The sequence below is a fragment of the Carcharodon carcharias genome, chromosome 6, assembly GCF_017639515.1.
Source record: "Carcharodon carcharias isolate sCarCar2 chromosome 6, sCarCar2.pri, whole genome shotgun sequence".
Classification (NCBI taxonomy): Eukaryota; Metazoa; Chordata; class Chondrichthyes; order Lamniformes; family Lamnidae; genus Carcharodon; species Carcharodon carcharias.
The window spans coordinates 88311560-88328384 of record NC_054472.1 but is presented as its reverse complement, the minus strand read 5'-3'; the positions used below and the strand labels follow the sequence as shown (position 1 = coordinate 88328384).

The window sequence follows — 16825 nt, the reverse complement described above, 5'->3', positions numbered from 1 at the left end:
AAGTCTCAGGTCAAACATGGGCAAGAAAACCTCCAAGTACCACTATCCCTCAGCTGACGAATAGTGCCCCTCCATGTTGACCACCACTTGGAGGAAGCATAAAGGATGGCAAAGGCACAGAATGTAACAGCACCAGGCATACCTAAAAATGGAGGTGTCAACCGACAACACAGGACAACTTGCTTGCATAAGCAGCAAGTGACAGAGCTAAGCAATCCCACAACCAATGGATCAGATCTAAGCTCTACAGTCCTGCCACATCCAGTCAGGAATGGTGGTGGACAATTAAACTACTCACTGGAGGAGACAGCTTCACAAATATCCCCATCCTCAATGATGGAGGAGTACAGCATTTCACTGAGTGCATTTACTACAATCTTCAGCCAGAAATGCCAAGTGGATGATCCATCTCAGCCTCCTCCAGGAGGTCCCCAGCATCACAGATGCCAGTCTTCAGCCAATTTGATTCACCCCACCTGATATCAAGAAATGGCTGAAGGCATTAGATACTGCAAAGGCATCAATGGTCCCCGACAATATTCTGGCAATAGTACTGAAGACTTGTGCTCCAGAACTTGCTGCACCCCTAGCCAAACTGTTCCAGTACAGCTATAACACTGGCATCTACCCAGCTATGTGGAAAATTGCCCAGGAATGTCCTGTACATAAAAGCAAGACAAATCCAACGCAACCAATTATCACCCCATCAGTCTACTCTCCATCGTCAGTAAAATAATGGAAGGGGTCATTAACAGTGCTATCAAGCAGCAGTTGCTTAGCGATAATCTGCTCACTGATGCCCAGTTTAAGTTCCACCAGGATCACCCAGTTCCTGACCTCTTGGTTCAAACATGGACAAAAGAACTGAACTCCTGAGGTGAGATGAGTGTGACTGCCCTTGACATCAAGGCAGCATTTGACTGAGTGCAGCATCAAGGAACCCTGGCAAAACTGGAGTCAATGAGAATCAAGGAGAAAACTCTCTGGTGGTTGCAGTCATACCTAGCACAAAGGTTGTGGTTGTTTGAGATCAGTCGTCTCGGCTCCAGGACGTCACTGTAGGAGTTCCTCAGGTTAGTGTCCTCGGCACAACCATATTCAGCTGCTTCATCAATGACCTTCCTTGCATCATAAGGTCAGAAGTGGGGATGTTTGCTGATGATTGCACAATGTTCAGCACCATTTGCGACTCCTCAGATACCAAAGCGGTACATATCCAAATGCAGCAAGACCTGGATAATATCCAGGCTTGGGCTGACAAGTGGCAAGTAACATTTGCGTCACAGAAGAATCAGGCAATGACCGTCTCCAACATGAGAGAATCCAACCATTGCCCCTTGCTGTTCAATAGCATTACCCTCACTCAATCCCCCACTTTCAACATCCTGGGGGTTACCATTGACCAGAAACTGAACTGTACTAGCCATATAAATACTCTGGCTACAAGAGCCAGTCAGAGGCTAGGAGTCGTACTTACCTCCTGATTCCCCAAAGCCTGTCCACCATCTACAAGGAACAAGTCAGGAGTGTGTTGGAATATTCCCCATTTGTCTGGATGAGTGCAGCTCCCACAACACAAGAAGCTTGACACCGTCAAGGACATAGCAGCCCGCTTGATTGGCACCACATCCACAAACATTCATGTCATCCACCACCGACGCAGCATACACCATCTACAAGATGCACCACAGGAATTCACCAAGGCTCCTTCAACAGTACCTTCCAAACCCATGACACTACCATCTAAAAAGTACAAGGGCAGCAGATAGATGGGAAACTGGAAGTTCCCCTCCAAGCCACTCACCATCCTGTCTTGGAAATACATTGCTGTTCGTTCACCTTCGCTGGGTCAAAATCCTGGAACTCCCTCCCTAATAGCACTATGGTGTACCTACATCACATGGGCTGTAGTGGTTCAAGGCAGCAGCTCACCACCACCTTCTCAAGGACAACCAGGGGTGGGCAATAAATGTTGGCCCAGCCAGCAAAGCCCACATCCAGTGAATGAATAAAAAAAATATATATACAAATGACCTGCCAACACATTTATCTTTGCTGATGACATCTGTTCTACCACCCAAGATCCATCCTTCTGCACTTGGGACCCGAACCTTAAATGAAGACGTTACAAAGTTGACAGACTTCTGCAGCACATGATCTCTCATGCTGAATCCCCCTAAAACCATATCCAGTGTATTTCAACTCCACAATGCCAAAAAAGAATTGCACGTTAACAGACACAAAAGCATGGTCCCAACACAACATAGTTGCAGGTGACTCCAGATAGGACTTTGTTCTTCCAGGAACATCTGAAGAAAACAGCAGAAAAGGTGAAAACCAGAAAAAAATCTACGAACCAAACTTGTTGGACCTACACTGGCCACAGCACTCTGGACCTCAGTATCTGCCCTATCATACAGTACAGCAGAGTACTGTGCACCTGTCTGGCAAAGATCAACACTACACACAACTTTTTGACAGTCAACTGAATGCTACTGGAAGCCTTCACTTCACATCCCTCTCCTGGCTTCCTGTCCTCACAAACATCATTCCGCCACACATCTGCCGACTGATTAAAACCCACAAGCCAATTGAAACCATCCCTGCTGCACCTCACTTACCACTCCATGATGACCTGTTCACATTACTTAGGAGTGTCCCCTCCATAGGCTAAGTGGTGGAATAATCATTTTTAACTCAGCAAATAAGGAGACTATTGCTTGGCTTTGGAGATTTGCATTCACTAAACAAATAAGGGCCAGTCACTAAGCTCACCTCTGGAATTCGGCTCTTTTGTCCCTGTTTGGTTCCAATAGCACCTAAACTAAGCACAGGTGAGCAGGTACTGCTTGACAGCACGGGTGACAACACCTATGATGTTGCTGAGACTCAAGAGTTGGTTGATGGGACAGTAATTAAGGATAGGCTTTGTCCAGCTTTTTGTGGACTGGCCATACTTAATTTTCAACCTCACTGGCAGCCAACAATGACAGCACAAAATACTAGATTTGATAAACCTAAAAAAGAATTAATAGGCTGATTTTTGGTCAGTGGCAAAGCAATGGCACCACAGCTGACCTTGAAGAAAGCTGCCCACAAAGATTGAGCAATCTGTGTTCTGAGTTTCTCCTATCTGCCATCAGTGTGAAACTGGTGCTAAGCCAACAGGTCTCCAGGCAAAAGCAAAGTACAGAAATAAAAACAAAAAATACTGGAAACATTCAGGTCTGGTAGCATCTGTAGAGAGAAACAATTAATGGTTCAGCTCTGACTTTCATCAGATCTCCAGACATCCAGCAAGTGAGGACATCATACAGGGTAAGCAACCAATCACAATGAAGTGTTTTCACAGACAACAAAGCAAGTAGTATAAAAAGCACCAATCCCCTCACTTTTTAATAGTACATATGTTGTTCCAAACCAAATTACACTTCATTCAACAAAGTGCAACCTTTTCAAGGATTTTTTTTTTTAAATGGTGAGACTAAGAGTGCAAGTTCTCATTAGTTCAATTACTTCTAATTGATTGTATTTATGGTGGGGTGGAAGTACCTCAACAGCGCACCCTCTGAAGAATCACAGCGCAGCTCCCGGAGTTCCACATTTAACTGCATTTGTGATTCTAGAAATTGCTGTCAGTTTCAAAGGAGTAATGCGGTGAACGTTGACAGCTTTGCCATCATTACTACCACAAAATTCAGATGAGTCAGAAGGTACTCTAAAACACAACATTTATAAGAAACGTGCATTATTCAAGGTTATTGTTGAAAAGCACGTGCACACAAGATAAAAACTTCCTAGGTGGTTACTTACTGTTTGCAGTGTACTCCAAAATCTTCTATTTTATTAAGTGGAATAGTCTGGTATTCTGAAGGACCTTCATCAGGTGGTTTATAACCCTAGAAAATAAAGTATGCAATAAAATCTTTGAATTATTTTAAAAGGAAGGTGCTCTTAAATGTGTCAATTTTACACATTTTCTGATAACTGTTTCCCCCATCCTTTATGTAAGAAATTGAACTCAAAATTTCTGCTCCTTTACATAAAATCTAGCAACTACATTCAAAATTCTCACATTTTCACTAGTAAGTCTTCAGAAGTTGCTCATGGTTCCTCTGCCTCCCTGATTTTTAACTTTAATCCATCTTTCTGCTTTGTCTCTTAACTGATTTGCGATTTCTCTATCTGCTCCCAATTCCGAACGATCTTTATGCCATGAGATTTGCTCCCCAATATCTACCTCAGCTTTCTCCCCCATCTCTCATTTTTCATTTCTTTGAAGCTCCTGATGTCTGTCTCACAACCTAGATTTCTTATCAGTACAATATGCATCTCTCAGCCTAGTAAAATTAACAAGGAGCCAATTGTCCACAAAAACGTTTGGCCAATTGAGAAGCACAAGAAAGCCAAAAAAAACAAAAGAAGGCAGCAGGGGACACCAAAGTAGCTCATCCATGACATTGTTTCATCTATGCCAATGCGCTCCTTGAAAACTAAGCTCATCCAAAACTCTGCTAAAGTAGCTACATCCTAACTCACACGAAGTCCCTGACCATTCACCCATCATCCCTGTGATCACTGACTTACAATGGCGTGGTTGCCAAACCAGGAGCCAATTTTGAAATTTTTATTCTGGTTTTCAAGTTCCTCCCGTTTCCCTCTAGATCACAGATCTCTGCATTCCACCAATTCTAGCCTCTTGCATATTTCCAATTTTAACCACTCTATTGTTGCCAGCTGTGCCTTCAGCTGCCTAGATCCTAGGCTCTAGAACTCCCTTCCTAAATATCCCTACCTCTCTTCTACTCTCTCCTCCAGCATGACTTACCTTAAAACCACCTCTTTGACTAAGCTTTTGGTCATCTATCCTAATATCTCCTTATAACACTCAAATCAAATTTTGTTTGATTACACCTCCGCAAAGTGCCTTGGGATGATTTACTACAATAAAGTCACTATATAAATGCAAGTTGTTGTTGAGGCCAGCAGTGGGTTGGTCGGCAGAAGTCACCAAGACCAGCAGGACAATGAGTAGAGATTACAAATAACAGTAAGAAAGGTGGGAAAAGCCTCAAAGTATTGCTGCAGCTGAGGCTAATACAGGCCTAAAGTCCAAGCAGGCAATCGAGGCAGAGAAAAAAAACACCTAGACAGTAAGGTAGGAGGGACCACCAAGGCCAAGCAAGCAATTCAGGAAGTAGCAAGCATGTAAGCAGAAGTTAAAATTGAAGATATTTAAAGTGAATTGCAGAACCAAGAACCTGCAGCAGACCATGAAATTCAAGGTGTGGCGCTATGGTTCAGTTATCCACACAATGATGGTGCTGAAACTTGCATTTGTAGCCCTCCCACTAGCAGTGTATCGTGTTAGATGCACAGCTAAATGTAATGAGCAATTTTTGTGGACTTCTAGTCCAAGTGCTCTTCCAAGACTTTTTAAAAAAATCACAAAGCACAAGACTCGTCCTTTCCAGGTTACATTTATCTTGGGTTCTCTCCCATTGTATGAAGTGGTGAGTAGTTGAGCCACATGGATTCAGGCAGACATTAGTCTGTTCAGAGTTTCCAACTCTCAGGCAGAGTGACCGTAAGGGCACTACAATTTGTTTCATTTCCAAGAGGAGGGATGGGTCTCCTCACTCATTCATTGGCAAATAGCCTATTCACTGTTTTGATTATTTTATGAAACACAGCCAGGTAGGACAGATACGTAAGGTATTGGGTGCTGCTTATAACAACCAATGTTTTCAGGAAGGAAGAAAGCAAGCAGAGAAAGTCAGCAGAAAGAGTTACCTTAGGATATGTCCTGAAAGCCCCTAGGTTTACTTTCCCAGCAGATATAGTTCTCGTTGGATCAATCTGAAAAAAGTTAACAAACTTCATAAATTCTTAACACTTAAAGCCAATAGAAATATCCTTTAAAAGGCAACTGAAACATTAACATGTACTGCAGATAAATAATCCATGTTTGAAAGAATGAATTTAGAAAAGTTCAAAAGCTATACACTGAAAGTTCTGAGTTCACTGTCGTCTTAACCTCCCTGTATGTAAAACTTCCATATTCACACCCCCATCCCGCACCCCCTTCACCTCCATGGTCATCTCACATGGTCTTGATGCTCCTAGGTGTATGCCACATCCAGACCGTTAATCACATGTAAGGATAGGAACAGCAGACTTAAGTAGGAGTAAGCCATTCAGCCCTTCAAGCCTGCTCCACCATTCAATCAGATCATGGCTGATCCGATTATGGTCTCAACTCCACTTTGCCATCTGCCCCCCATAACGTTTTACTCCCTCAAAAATCTAACTCTGTCTTGAATAAATTCAATGAACCAGTTATCAGGGCTTTCTGGGGAAAGAAAATTCCACATACTAACAACCCTTTGAGAGAAAAAAAAAGGGTATCTCACTTCCTCATACCACTGTCCACCTCCATCCTCCTTCCATACCCCAACCCTATTCACTTCCTTCTGACTTGGAAAACAATTTACCCACTACTGAACTTTCAAAATTCCAACTGTATAACCTTTTGCCCTCCATTCACAACATTTCTGCAGCTATGATTGGCTAAAACATACCCTCACCTCCACCTTTGATATATTAGCCCCCATTAAACCATTATTTCCCCCTTGCTGTTACCCCAAGTCTAAAGAGTGCAGTCTCGAATAGATATGGTGGATAACTGATTTAGCTGTTCACTGCCAGATTTGCATCAACACAGAGCATCATCAGGTCCTGCTCCTGTCTGCCAAAACCATTAAATATTCCAGGATCATTCTGGAACGCAAAAATAAACCATGGTTGCTTCTCCCTACTGCAAATCATATACTTAAGCCCCTTTCCCATATCTCCTCCACCCTCACCTCAAATGATAAATGTAAGCTTATGGACCTCTGATTCCAAGATCAAGGCCCTCAGCTGCTCCTTCCCACTTGCCCACAGGGCCAAACTTGCTCTAAAATTCCCTGCTGCCCTGAACATGCATCTTTCTCTAGTTTTTCTTCCATTTCCCTTTATGCCATCTCTGAACAGACCTTGCTTGAGGCATCACCTGTTCCCTGAACACAATTCCTGCTAAACTGTGAGCGCCTAACTTCCCTTTCTAGCCCCCATGTTATCTGATATTATTATGGTTCTCGCTCTTCAGATGTTGTCCCCTTTCCTCTAAATCTGTCATCAGCCTTCTCAGAAAAACAACCTTCAACGCACATCCTTGCAGACTACTGCCCCATTTCCAACCTCCCTTTCTCCTTTCCAAAGTCATTGAATTTATTGTCGCCTCCCAAATCCATGCTCATTTTCCCCGGAACTCCATGTTTGAATCTCTCCAATCAGATTTTTGCTCCTTCCACAGCAATGAAATGGCTCTTAAAAGTCACAAATGACAGCCAATGCAACTGTGACAAAGGCAAACCTCCCCTCCTCATTGTTCTCAACCTGTATGCAGAATTTGACAGTTGACCATACAATCTTCCCCCAAAGCCTCTCCAGCTGGGTGGAACTGCACTAGTTTGATTCCATAAGAATAAAAAAACAGGAGTCATCATCGGCCATTCAGCAGTTTAAGCCCACTGCACCATTCAATGAGATAATGGCTGATCTTCTATTCCATTCTTACCCATCTGATTGTAGCCAGCATAACACTTGCAACAGCTTCACTTCCCCATCCATCTTGCACCATTCGTCTGGTGTCCCCCAAGGATTTATCCTTGGCCCCCTCCTACTTCTCACCTATGTGATACCCCTTGGCAATATCATCCAAAATCAATGCTTCAGTGTTCCCATGTAAGCCGATAACACCTAGGTCTAGCTTTACCACCACCTCGCAAAACTTCTCCACTGTTGCTGAATTATTAGGCTAATCATTCTACTGGATGAACAGGATTTCTTCCAATTAAATACTGTGAAGCCATTTCTCAGGGTGTCGTAGAAGGAGTTTCAGCAATTAGAAGCCAAGGGTAGGAATCATTCCTGGTACCATATGCTAGCCAATATAGGAACAGAATAAGGTGGTGAAATGTAAGGTTGGAGTGAAGGTGCTGGAGGTTCATGGGTCAGGTTTGCAAACAGAACATACTGGGGAGATGGGCCTCAACAGAGTTACAGTTGGAACAGGTGTATTCACTGCCGGAGTAAATAGAGCTGTGGAGAAAGGCTTAACTTTGCTAGAACCAATATGGTAGGGGAAGGGGTGAGAAACAATAAGGAAGCAGAAAGAAAGTAAAAAATGGCAAAATAAAAATTAAAGAAACAAAGAGAAGGAATTAAAATGAGTGAGACTGCTAACAGCAGGAGGTTTGAGTTCCATAGATATAAATGTATAAAAGTATTTTATGAATAAAATTGGTTAGCCAAAGACATGATTCAAGTTACAGCAAGGACTGAAAATTAAATGTTCCAGGTTACAAAATATTCAGGAGAGACAGACTAAGGGGAAAACAAACCAGATAATATACTTGTAAAAGGAAAATTTAAAGGGTATAAAAATAGCACAGGAGATGGGACTAGGTCAATAGCTCTTTGTGAGCATGCACAGGTATAATGGGCTAAATAATCTCAGATGTTATAACTATTTACAATCAAATTTAAAGACAAAGCAAATTTTGGATACAGCAATGTTGAATATGTTAAACAGAACAGACAAAAGTTGAGTTACAGTTTAAGTGATGAATGTGAACTATAGATGGTCATTAAAGCTGATTCAATCTGAAGACTGTGAGGTGCGTAATTCACTCCTCATTTTGAAATTGCACATTGTTACTTCTGAAACAAATCCTATGTAAACAGTTATAATGGAAACTGCCACACCTTCAAGGAAATGTTTTACATTGATAGTTTCCATTATAAAATGTTCATATAGGAACTTATAATGGGAAAAGTTGACAGGAAGTGCAAGGAGATGTAATATTTTTAATATATTAAATCAATTAATCTCAGGTAAACTGTAAATAAAATAGGGTACATACCACAACTGCTACAAATGGTTCCTGGAATTGTTGATTTAACATCTGAGTACTAACATCTATGCCTGAAAGCCAGCATCCATAACCTGGGTGACTGTGATACCAGCCAATTGCATTTTCAAGACGTCCAACCTAAGATAATTGGAAAATAAAGTTAAATACATTGCTTTTAAACATTTTCCCCTCATTTTAAACTCTTTCTCTAGTGCAAAAAAGTAGAGTTTTGTTTTAAACTGAAAATGCCTCACAACAAAGTAAGTAAAACTGGTGTGAGGATTTAGATCAAAACCAAAACAGCAGATGCTGGAATTTTCAAACAAAAACAGAAAACGTTCTGTTGAGACTTTACATCAGTCAGCATGTGCAGTGAGAAATGATGTATTAATATTTCAGGTGAGATCTTCAGAGCTGATGCATATTGTACACCTTAAATGTGAACTCATCAATTCTCTCCGCAGATGCTGGCTAACCTTTAAAAGTAAATTCACAGTTGTACTGTGTCCTATAAATAGTTGTTTGATCCATTGCTGCTTTATTAAATATTTTAAAACGGTAAATGACGGACAACAGGCTTGAAGCAGGTATGGAGTCTAATTGAGTGATGCAGCTCAACCAACACATACAACTGATGCCAAATTATTCCTAGAGTTCTAACTGTTTCTCCACTTCAGTTCACTCAATTCTAATAGTCAGGTTCAGCAATTCCTTCAAACCATATCACTAAAGTGATATAGCAGCATGCATTGTGTAGTTTTCCTTGCCTTTTTTAAAATCAATGTTATTGGTCATAATTCTTTGAAACTGCTTTTTTTAAAAAAAATTGGTCCCAATGGGATGTCACAAGTTTAGAAAACATGGCTTAAAACAAAGACATTTTAGCACATCACCTGTTTCTAAAGTTAAATGGTGCCATCTGCTGGCTTACTGAAGCACTTTTGTTTCTTCTTTGAGAAAACAAAAGAAATTCTTCAAAAAATTAATTGATCCAGCCATTAAAATCCAAGTCCATCATGCCTAGCTTATTGATGAATATCCATTATTATATCATATGTGTCAAATATTTCTGTACTTGGACATATCATCACATCTAAGGATGAGATAAGTGAACCTGGACTGTCACATACACCTATCTTGTTTCTGATTCTATACCTAGATAACCATTCTTTTAGTCAATCATTCTGCCCAATTGGACCTTGAGATTTTCACAAGCATTCACATCTACTGAATAACTTTCATCTGCAAACAAGCTATGCTGGGTAGAAAATAAACAGGAGAAAACCAAAGCCTTAACCAAGAGCAAGTGGTAGACTAAAGGTCAACATAGAGACAATACATTTGATTATGAAGATCATGGCCTGGATTTTAGTTAGCAGCGAATGAATGTCACCGTTCATTACGCTTCCCCACAGGCTATGGGCTTAGAGGTAATTATAAATCTAGTTCAGCATGGTACCCTCTACAGTGGATTTGGGACCTGTATGAACAGGGTAAGCAACTGTACCTCCTTAACCAATTAGATTGAAGAATTAATGAGACATTGGTTCAGTCTCTGCTTAAGTTTGGGTTAAAATGCTATGCCAAATCATGCACAAATAGAAGAAAGATGGGGTTGCAAGAGATGAGACACAGGAAGTTTTAAAATCTCCAACAATTAAAATCTGAAAAAGTGAGACTCTACATTTGTAGAAGTTAACTTTGAGTGCCAGAGAAGTTGTCCAACAATTATTTACATGGCACCTTTAACATAACAAAATACTCCAAGACACTTCAGAAGCATTATTAAACTGACTTACATTAGGACAGATGATCAAATGTTTGGTTAAAGAGATAGGTTGAGGAATGTCTTGTAGGAAGTGAGGTAGAAGAGGTGGAGGGGTTTAAAAAGGAGGAAATTCTAGAGCTTGGACCTAGGCAGCTGAAGGCATGGCCACCAATCGTGCAGCAATTAAAATCGGGATGCTCAAAAGACCCAAATTAAAGTGCAGAAATCTTGGAGGGTTATAGGGCTGGAGGAGGCCAGAGGTAAAAGGAGGTACAACTGCATAGGGGGACTTGGAAAAAAAGGATGAGAATTTTAAAAATTGAGGCACTGCTCAATTGGGAGCTGTATAGATCAGTGAGCACAGGGGTGAAGGATGAACTGGATTTGGTGCAAGTTAGGACACAAGCAGCATACTTTTGGATGACCTCAATTTTCCAGAAGGTAGAATGTGGGATGCTGGCCAGGCGTGTGTTAGAATAGTCAAGTCTGGAGGTAACAAAGGCCTGGATGACTGTTTCAGCAGAAGAGCAAAGGCATATTGCACAGGTGTAAGCAGGTGGTCCTAGTGGCAGCATGGACATGTAGTTGAAAGCTCATCTCAGAATCAAACATGACAGATTGCAAACAAACTGTCTAGTTCAGCCTCAGACAGAGGCCAGAGAGAGGGATGAAGTCGGTGGCTAGGAAGCAGAGTTTGTGGCAAAGACCGAAGACAATGGCTTCAGTCTTAGAGGAAATTTTTGCTCATCTGGTATTGGATTTCAGACAAGCACTCTGATAATTTAGAGATACTGCAGGGGGTCAAGAGAGATGGTGGTAAGCCAAAGCTAGGTGTCATCAATATGCATGTGGAAGCTGACACTTTTTTCAGATGTCGTCACCGAGGGGCAGCATATAGATGAGAAATAGGGAGACCAAGGATGGGTTCTTGGGGGACATTGGAGTTAACTCCCTGCCTGTGATTAGATGGGTAAGAATAGAACCAGGAGAGTGCAGCCCCATCAAGCTGGATGATGGTGAAGAGGCACTGAGGCAGGATGGCATGATCAACTGTGCAGAAGTTTCCAGGAAGGTCAAGAAGGACAAGGAGGGGCAGTTTGCCTTTGTCACAGTCACATATCAAATTCACAAATGACATTCTAAGAACAGCTTCATTGCTGTGGCAGGAGTGGAAATCCGATTGGAGGAATTCAAACATTAATTCCAGGAAAGATGGGCACAAATTTAGGAGGCTATAACACCTTCACAAGGATGAGGGGGGGAAAAGGAGATAGTTTGTAAGGACAGAAGGGTTTTTTTTTGAGGTGACGACAGCAGATCTGAAGGAAAGATATACACAGAACCTGAGGAAAGAACCATTAACTATGTCAGTAACATGGGAGAAAGGAACAGAAGCTGGGCAGTCAATAGTTTATTGGAAATTAGGATCAAGAGAGCAGATGGTGGGTTTCATGGATAAGATGAGCTTGGAGAGGGCATGAGGAAGATAGGAGAGAAACCAGAGAAAGACAAGTTCAGGGCTAGGACAATGGAGCCTTACAGGGAGTTCAACAATAAGACAGACATGTCATATCATTAAAAATCCACTTACACTTGAATGGATAAGTCATAATATTTTCTGACATGATTAGTGGCTAAGTACCACAACTTCATGTGTTCCAAGTATTTGAAAACCAAGCATCTGGGCAAGATACCAGTATAGCAAAGCTTCTGGAGCAGCAGGGCATCTTGAACAGCAACTTACTAAGTTTCATGCTTAACTATGAATGGGTGGTCTCTGGAGGTTGCTGTCTGATCCATCCTTTATTAATAGTGACTACTGCTGACCTCACATTTTTAAACAGTAAATCAGTCCATTACTTAGCAATAAGTTCCCTGTGTTGCCCCTGGCTATTTTAATTAAAGTTTTTTTTTAAATATATAAAAGATGACAGCAGGGAGTTGCAAGACTTCTGAAACATACTCCATGCCACACCACTTACTGGCCAAAAACTGCAATACATTGAGTTGGGAAATTCCAGGAGTTACACTCCAAATGTTTATTTATTTGCGCCGTGTTAACGCTGACATAAAAACATGACCAAAAGTCAATTTTGAACAAAAAGTGCACACTAACATAAGATTTGTTTTATTTTTCCCTCATCTAATTCCTCACCCGTACTTTTCTATTAAGTAATAATTTACTATTTACTCAGTTGACTTTCCTTCTGCATCTGCTGGCCATAGACACATTTCTGGAGCTATCACAAAATTAAAGTCCACTTGGTTGAAACAGGGACAAAAAAGGAGCTATAAAGTTATTTCAATGGGTGACTTCAATAGTAAAGTACAAGTTGTTTAGATTCAATGCATGACTGCTTCACAATCTTGCACGTCAAAAAAGTCACAACGGACTGCTCATCTTGATTGGTATGCGATTCTGACTACATGTGAAATAGAAATTGTAGCACCTTTGGGAGACCACATAGATTAAGACATCAAAGACCAGAGCCAGGCAAATATGCCTTAAAGTTAAAATTAATGAAGTGAAGAAACTAAAGGAAACAACTCTACAGCAAAAGACAAGTAGAATACCTCTAAAGAAATAAGATAAACACAGCCCTGGAATCAGTAGGCAGGAAAGAGGCGTTGAGGCCACTATTGGATCAGCCATGATCTTATTGAATGGAGGAGCCAAATGGCATACTGCTGCTCCTAATTTGTATATCCATGATGACCCAACATTGCCTAAAAATCAATACAGCATTTTAATCTGGTAGGCACTTATCAAATTATCTGAAATATTTGGGACATTGAATACCTTTAAAATGGCACCTTTTTATAACTGACCTATGGCAATCCCAATGCTTTAGCATCATTTGTCTGCCCATGCTAAGAATGAGCAATTAAAAGTCTTTGAGATTGTACTGAAAAATATTGCAGGTACAGCTGTGCTTCTTCTGATCACCCTTTTAACTGTATATTTGTGCTAATGAGCCTTTCTCCCTGCAGGATTTGTAGAGGATGTTTACATCTTTTGCATCAAATAAAAGATGCAAAACACCCTCTTACAAATCTTGCAGGGAGAAAAAGTTTATTAGCACAAATATACAGAAAGTTAAAAAGGGTGATCAGAAGAAGCATAGCTGCAATAGCAGATCCATTTTTCAGTACAGTCCTAAACACTTTTAATTGCTCACTCTTAGCATGGGCAGGCAAATGATGCTAAACCATCTGGGATTGCCACAGAGATAAAACAAAAAACTGCGGATGCTGGAAATCCAAAACAAAAACAGAATTACCTGGAAAAACTCAGGTCTGGCAGCATCGGCGGAGAAGAAAAGAGTTGACGTTTGAGTCCTCATGACCCTTCGACAGAACTGAGTTCTGTTGAGTTCAGTTGAGTTCTGTCGAAGGGTCATGAGGACTCGAAACGTCAACTCTTTTCTTCTCCGCCGATGCTGCCAGACCTGCTGAGTTTTTCCAGGTAATTCTGTTTTTGTTTTGGGATTGCCACAGTTCAGTTATAAAAAAGGTGCCACTTAAAAAGGTATTGAATTGTCTGAAATAGTGTTTTGAATAAGTACCTACCAATTTAAAAGGCTATATTGATTTTAGGCAGTGATGGGTCACACAAATAAACGAATTAGGAGCAGTGGGCCATTTGGCCCCTTGAGCCTTCTCTGCCATTCAATAAGGTCATGGTTGATCCAATTGTAGCCTTAACGCCACATTCCTGCCGACCCCCAACACATCTTGACTCAAGAGTCTACCTCTGCTTTAAAAATATTCAGTGACACTTCCTCTTTCACTCTCTGGGGAGAGAATTTCAGACTAACGACCCTCAGAAAAAACCTTCTCGTCTTAGTCTTAAGTTTATGTTTAACCTGTATCTCCTAGTTCTGGTATCTCCCATAAGGGAGAAACATCCTGCATCCACTCTGTCAAGTTCCCCTCAGGGTCTTATACATTTCAACAAGATCACCACTCATTCTTCTCAACACCAATGGATACAGGCCCAACTTTTCCTCAGATACCCCCCCTCATCCCAGGAGTTGGTCAAGTGAACCTCTCGGAACTGCTTCTAATGTAATTATGTCCTTTCTTAAGGAAGGAGACCAAAACCATACAGTATTCTAGATGTGGTCCTCAAGCAGTTTCAATCAGCTGTTCACAGCTCATTAAAACGTGATCACCTTCATGGATGCAATTCTGGATGAAAAACTCAACTCAGGCAGTTAAATTAGATTTCAAGTTTGAGTCAGGCAGACTGTGTAACTTGAAAGACTGAATAATTGTTGTAAGATTCTTGGTGACACTATTGGTGAAAACCGTGGTTTTGAATCTGCTTTAATAAACTTAACACTAAGTAGAAATTGAGTCCAAATGATTTATCAATATCTCAATTCTCAGGTTCGAACTTGAGATCTCATGAGTGAGATCTTCCATAACTAGGGCCTCTTTTCCCAACCCACACCAGAAATGGACGTTCTGTCAAAGATCTATCCATTTCCCTCTTATGATCCTTGGCCAGGCCCCAGGACTTTTTGCGGGGGGGGGGTGGCACTGGTGGGAAGAGAGGGACAAATATCATTTTGTTTAAAGTAGATAAAGTTCGAGATTCAGAGTGCTTACTAACTGAATAAGGCCACAAGATTCCACAGGTTTTGAACAAAATGCTCAGAAAAATAAAACAATTTACAATATCTATCCTATACTCTAACATTCAGGGTAAGTACCTGTAAATTAACAGGCAAACTGTGGTTGGACACACCACACGACATAATAGATGACAAATGCGACCAAACCAGATCCCATTGGTTTCTCAACAACCCATCCAGGTGTTTGGTTGGTTTACAATGTGGCAAGCTCACTGAAACTGTCTCTCTCACAGGGGTTTCCAATCTCCACACCTGAAGATCTCACCTGGGAATTCTCTCCAAAAGTCACTCCCACTCAGATGGCTTCAACAACGACCCACCTTGCAGGGTTTCAATTTGAGATTCCTTTCCCCTAGGTCTCCGAGCACACGCAAGTTTCACTTTCCAAGCACAATTCCAAATCTTCAGCCGTGCCAAGCAGAACACCACTGCTCTAAAGGGGTACCTTTGCCCCAATGGCCCAAGCATGGAGTCACCAACCTTCGGCTACCTTCTCGGACCTTCAGGGCTTTTCTCATGCCCATTCCACTCAAAGTCTGCTCCCTGCAACTCTTTACTTCAAAGCCTATTTCTCTGCTCCTTTCTTCTAACTTAACAGGACCTGTGTCTCTCACTGGGCTTTGTTCCTTACCTGGGACTTCATCCCTGTTCCCAGGGACACCCTCACTACACTGGCACTCGGAATTAGATCATCTGATCTGCCTCTTCGCACCATTCTGCTTATTTCTTCTACACAGGTGTACATGGCTGTCCCTAGCCTTAAGAGTAGGAAAACCTGAACTGGTCACTTGCAGCCATTTCCCAGCTGACGCATGTGTGGAAGGCCTGAGGTACGTCGGGAACCAGGGCTCCCGACCCAAGCTAAAAAAGTATAGGTTTCTTAATATTCTCTCCTTCTGCATTTTTCCCATTGCCAACATTATCTACAGACACGGCATCAGCTTCCACATGTACACTCATGACACCAGTCTTTTCTCATCTCATCACCACCTGGGAATTGCCAGACTGCTCATCTTGCATTTATAAGTTGGATGAGTTGTAATTGCCTCCAACGGAATAATGGGAGGACAGAAGCCATCGTCTTCAGCCAGTTCAAAATCTCCATACCCTTACTACTAACTCCACCTCATCTGGCAACAGTCACAAGCTAACTCAAAGGTTCCATGCCCAAAGCTTCAAATCGACCCATGCTCTTCATTACAACACTGCCCATCTGCCCTTAAATCTACCCATCTGTCATTATAGCTCTCATTCTCTCACAGCCAAAGCTTCCAAACAAACTAGGATGCATTACCTCAATTAAGCTTTACTTGAAGGAAAGCTGCAGGGCAGAATGAGAGACTGCAAAAAAAAAAAAATTCTTCCATACAGCTGACAAGTACCAATGAATCCTGGAAATTTTTTATAAATTCTTTTCACAGGATGTGGGCATCGCTGGCTAGGCCAACATTTATTGC

At 41.5% G+C, this 16825-nt stretch overlaps 1 protein-coding gene across 1 annotated transcript in view; it reads right to left on the bottom strand.

The window, feature by feature from the left end:
* The window catches only part of cops5 (COP9 signalosome subunit 5), a 41590-nt gene that overhangs the window by 12166 nt on the left and 12599 nt on the right, over positions 1-16825 (bottom strand). The window contains exons 3-5 of the mRNA XM_041190497.1: positions 8970-9098; positions 5794-5859; positions 3814-3899 (exon numbers count right to left, since the gene is read on the bottom strand). Coding sequence (XP_041046431.1) covers positions 3814-3899; positions 5794-5859; positions 8970-9098 — 281 coding nt within the window. The remainder of the gene's footprint in view (positions 1-3813; positions 3900-5793; positions 5860-8969; positions 9099-16825) is intronic.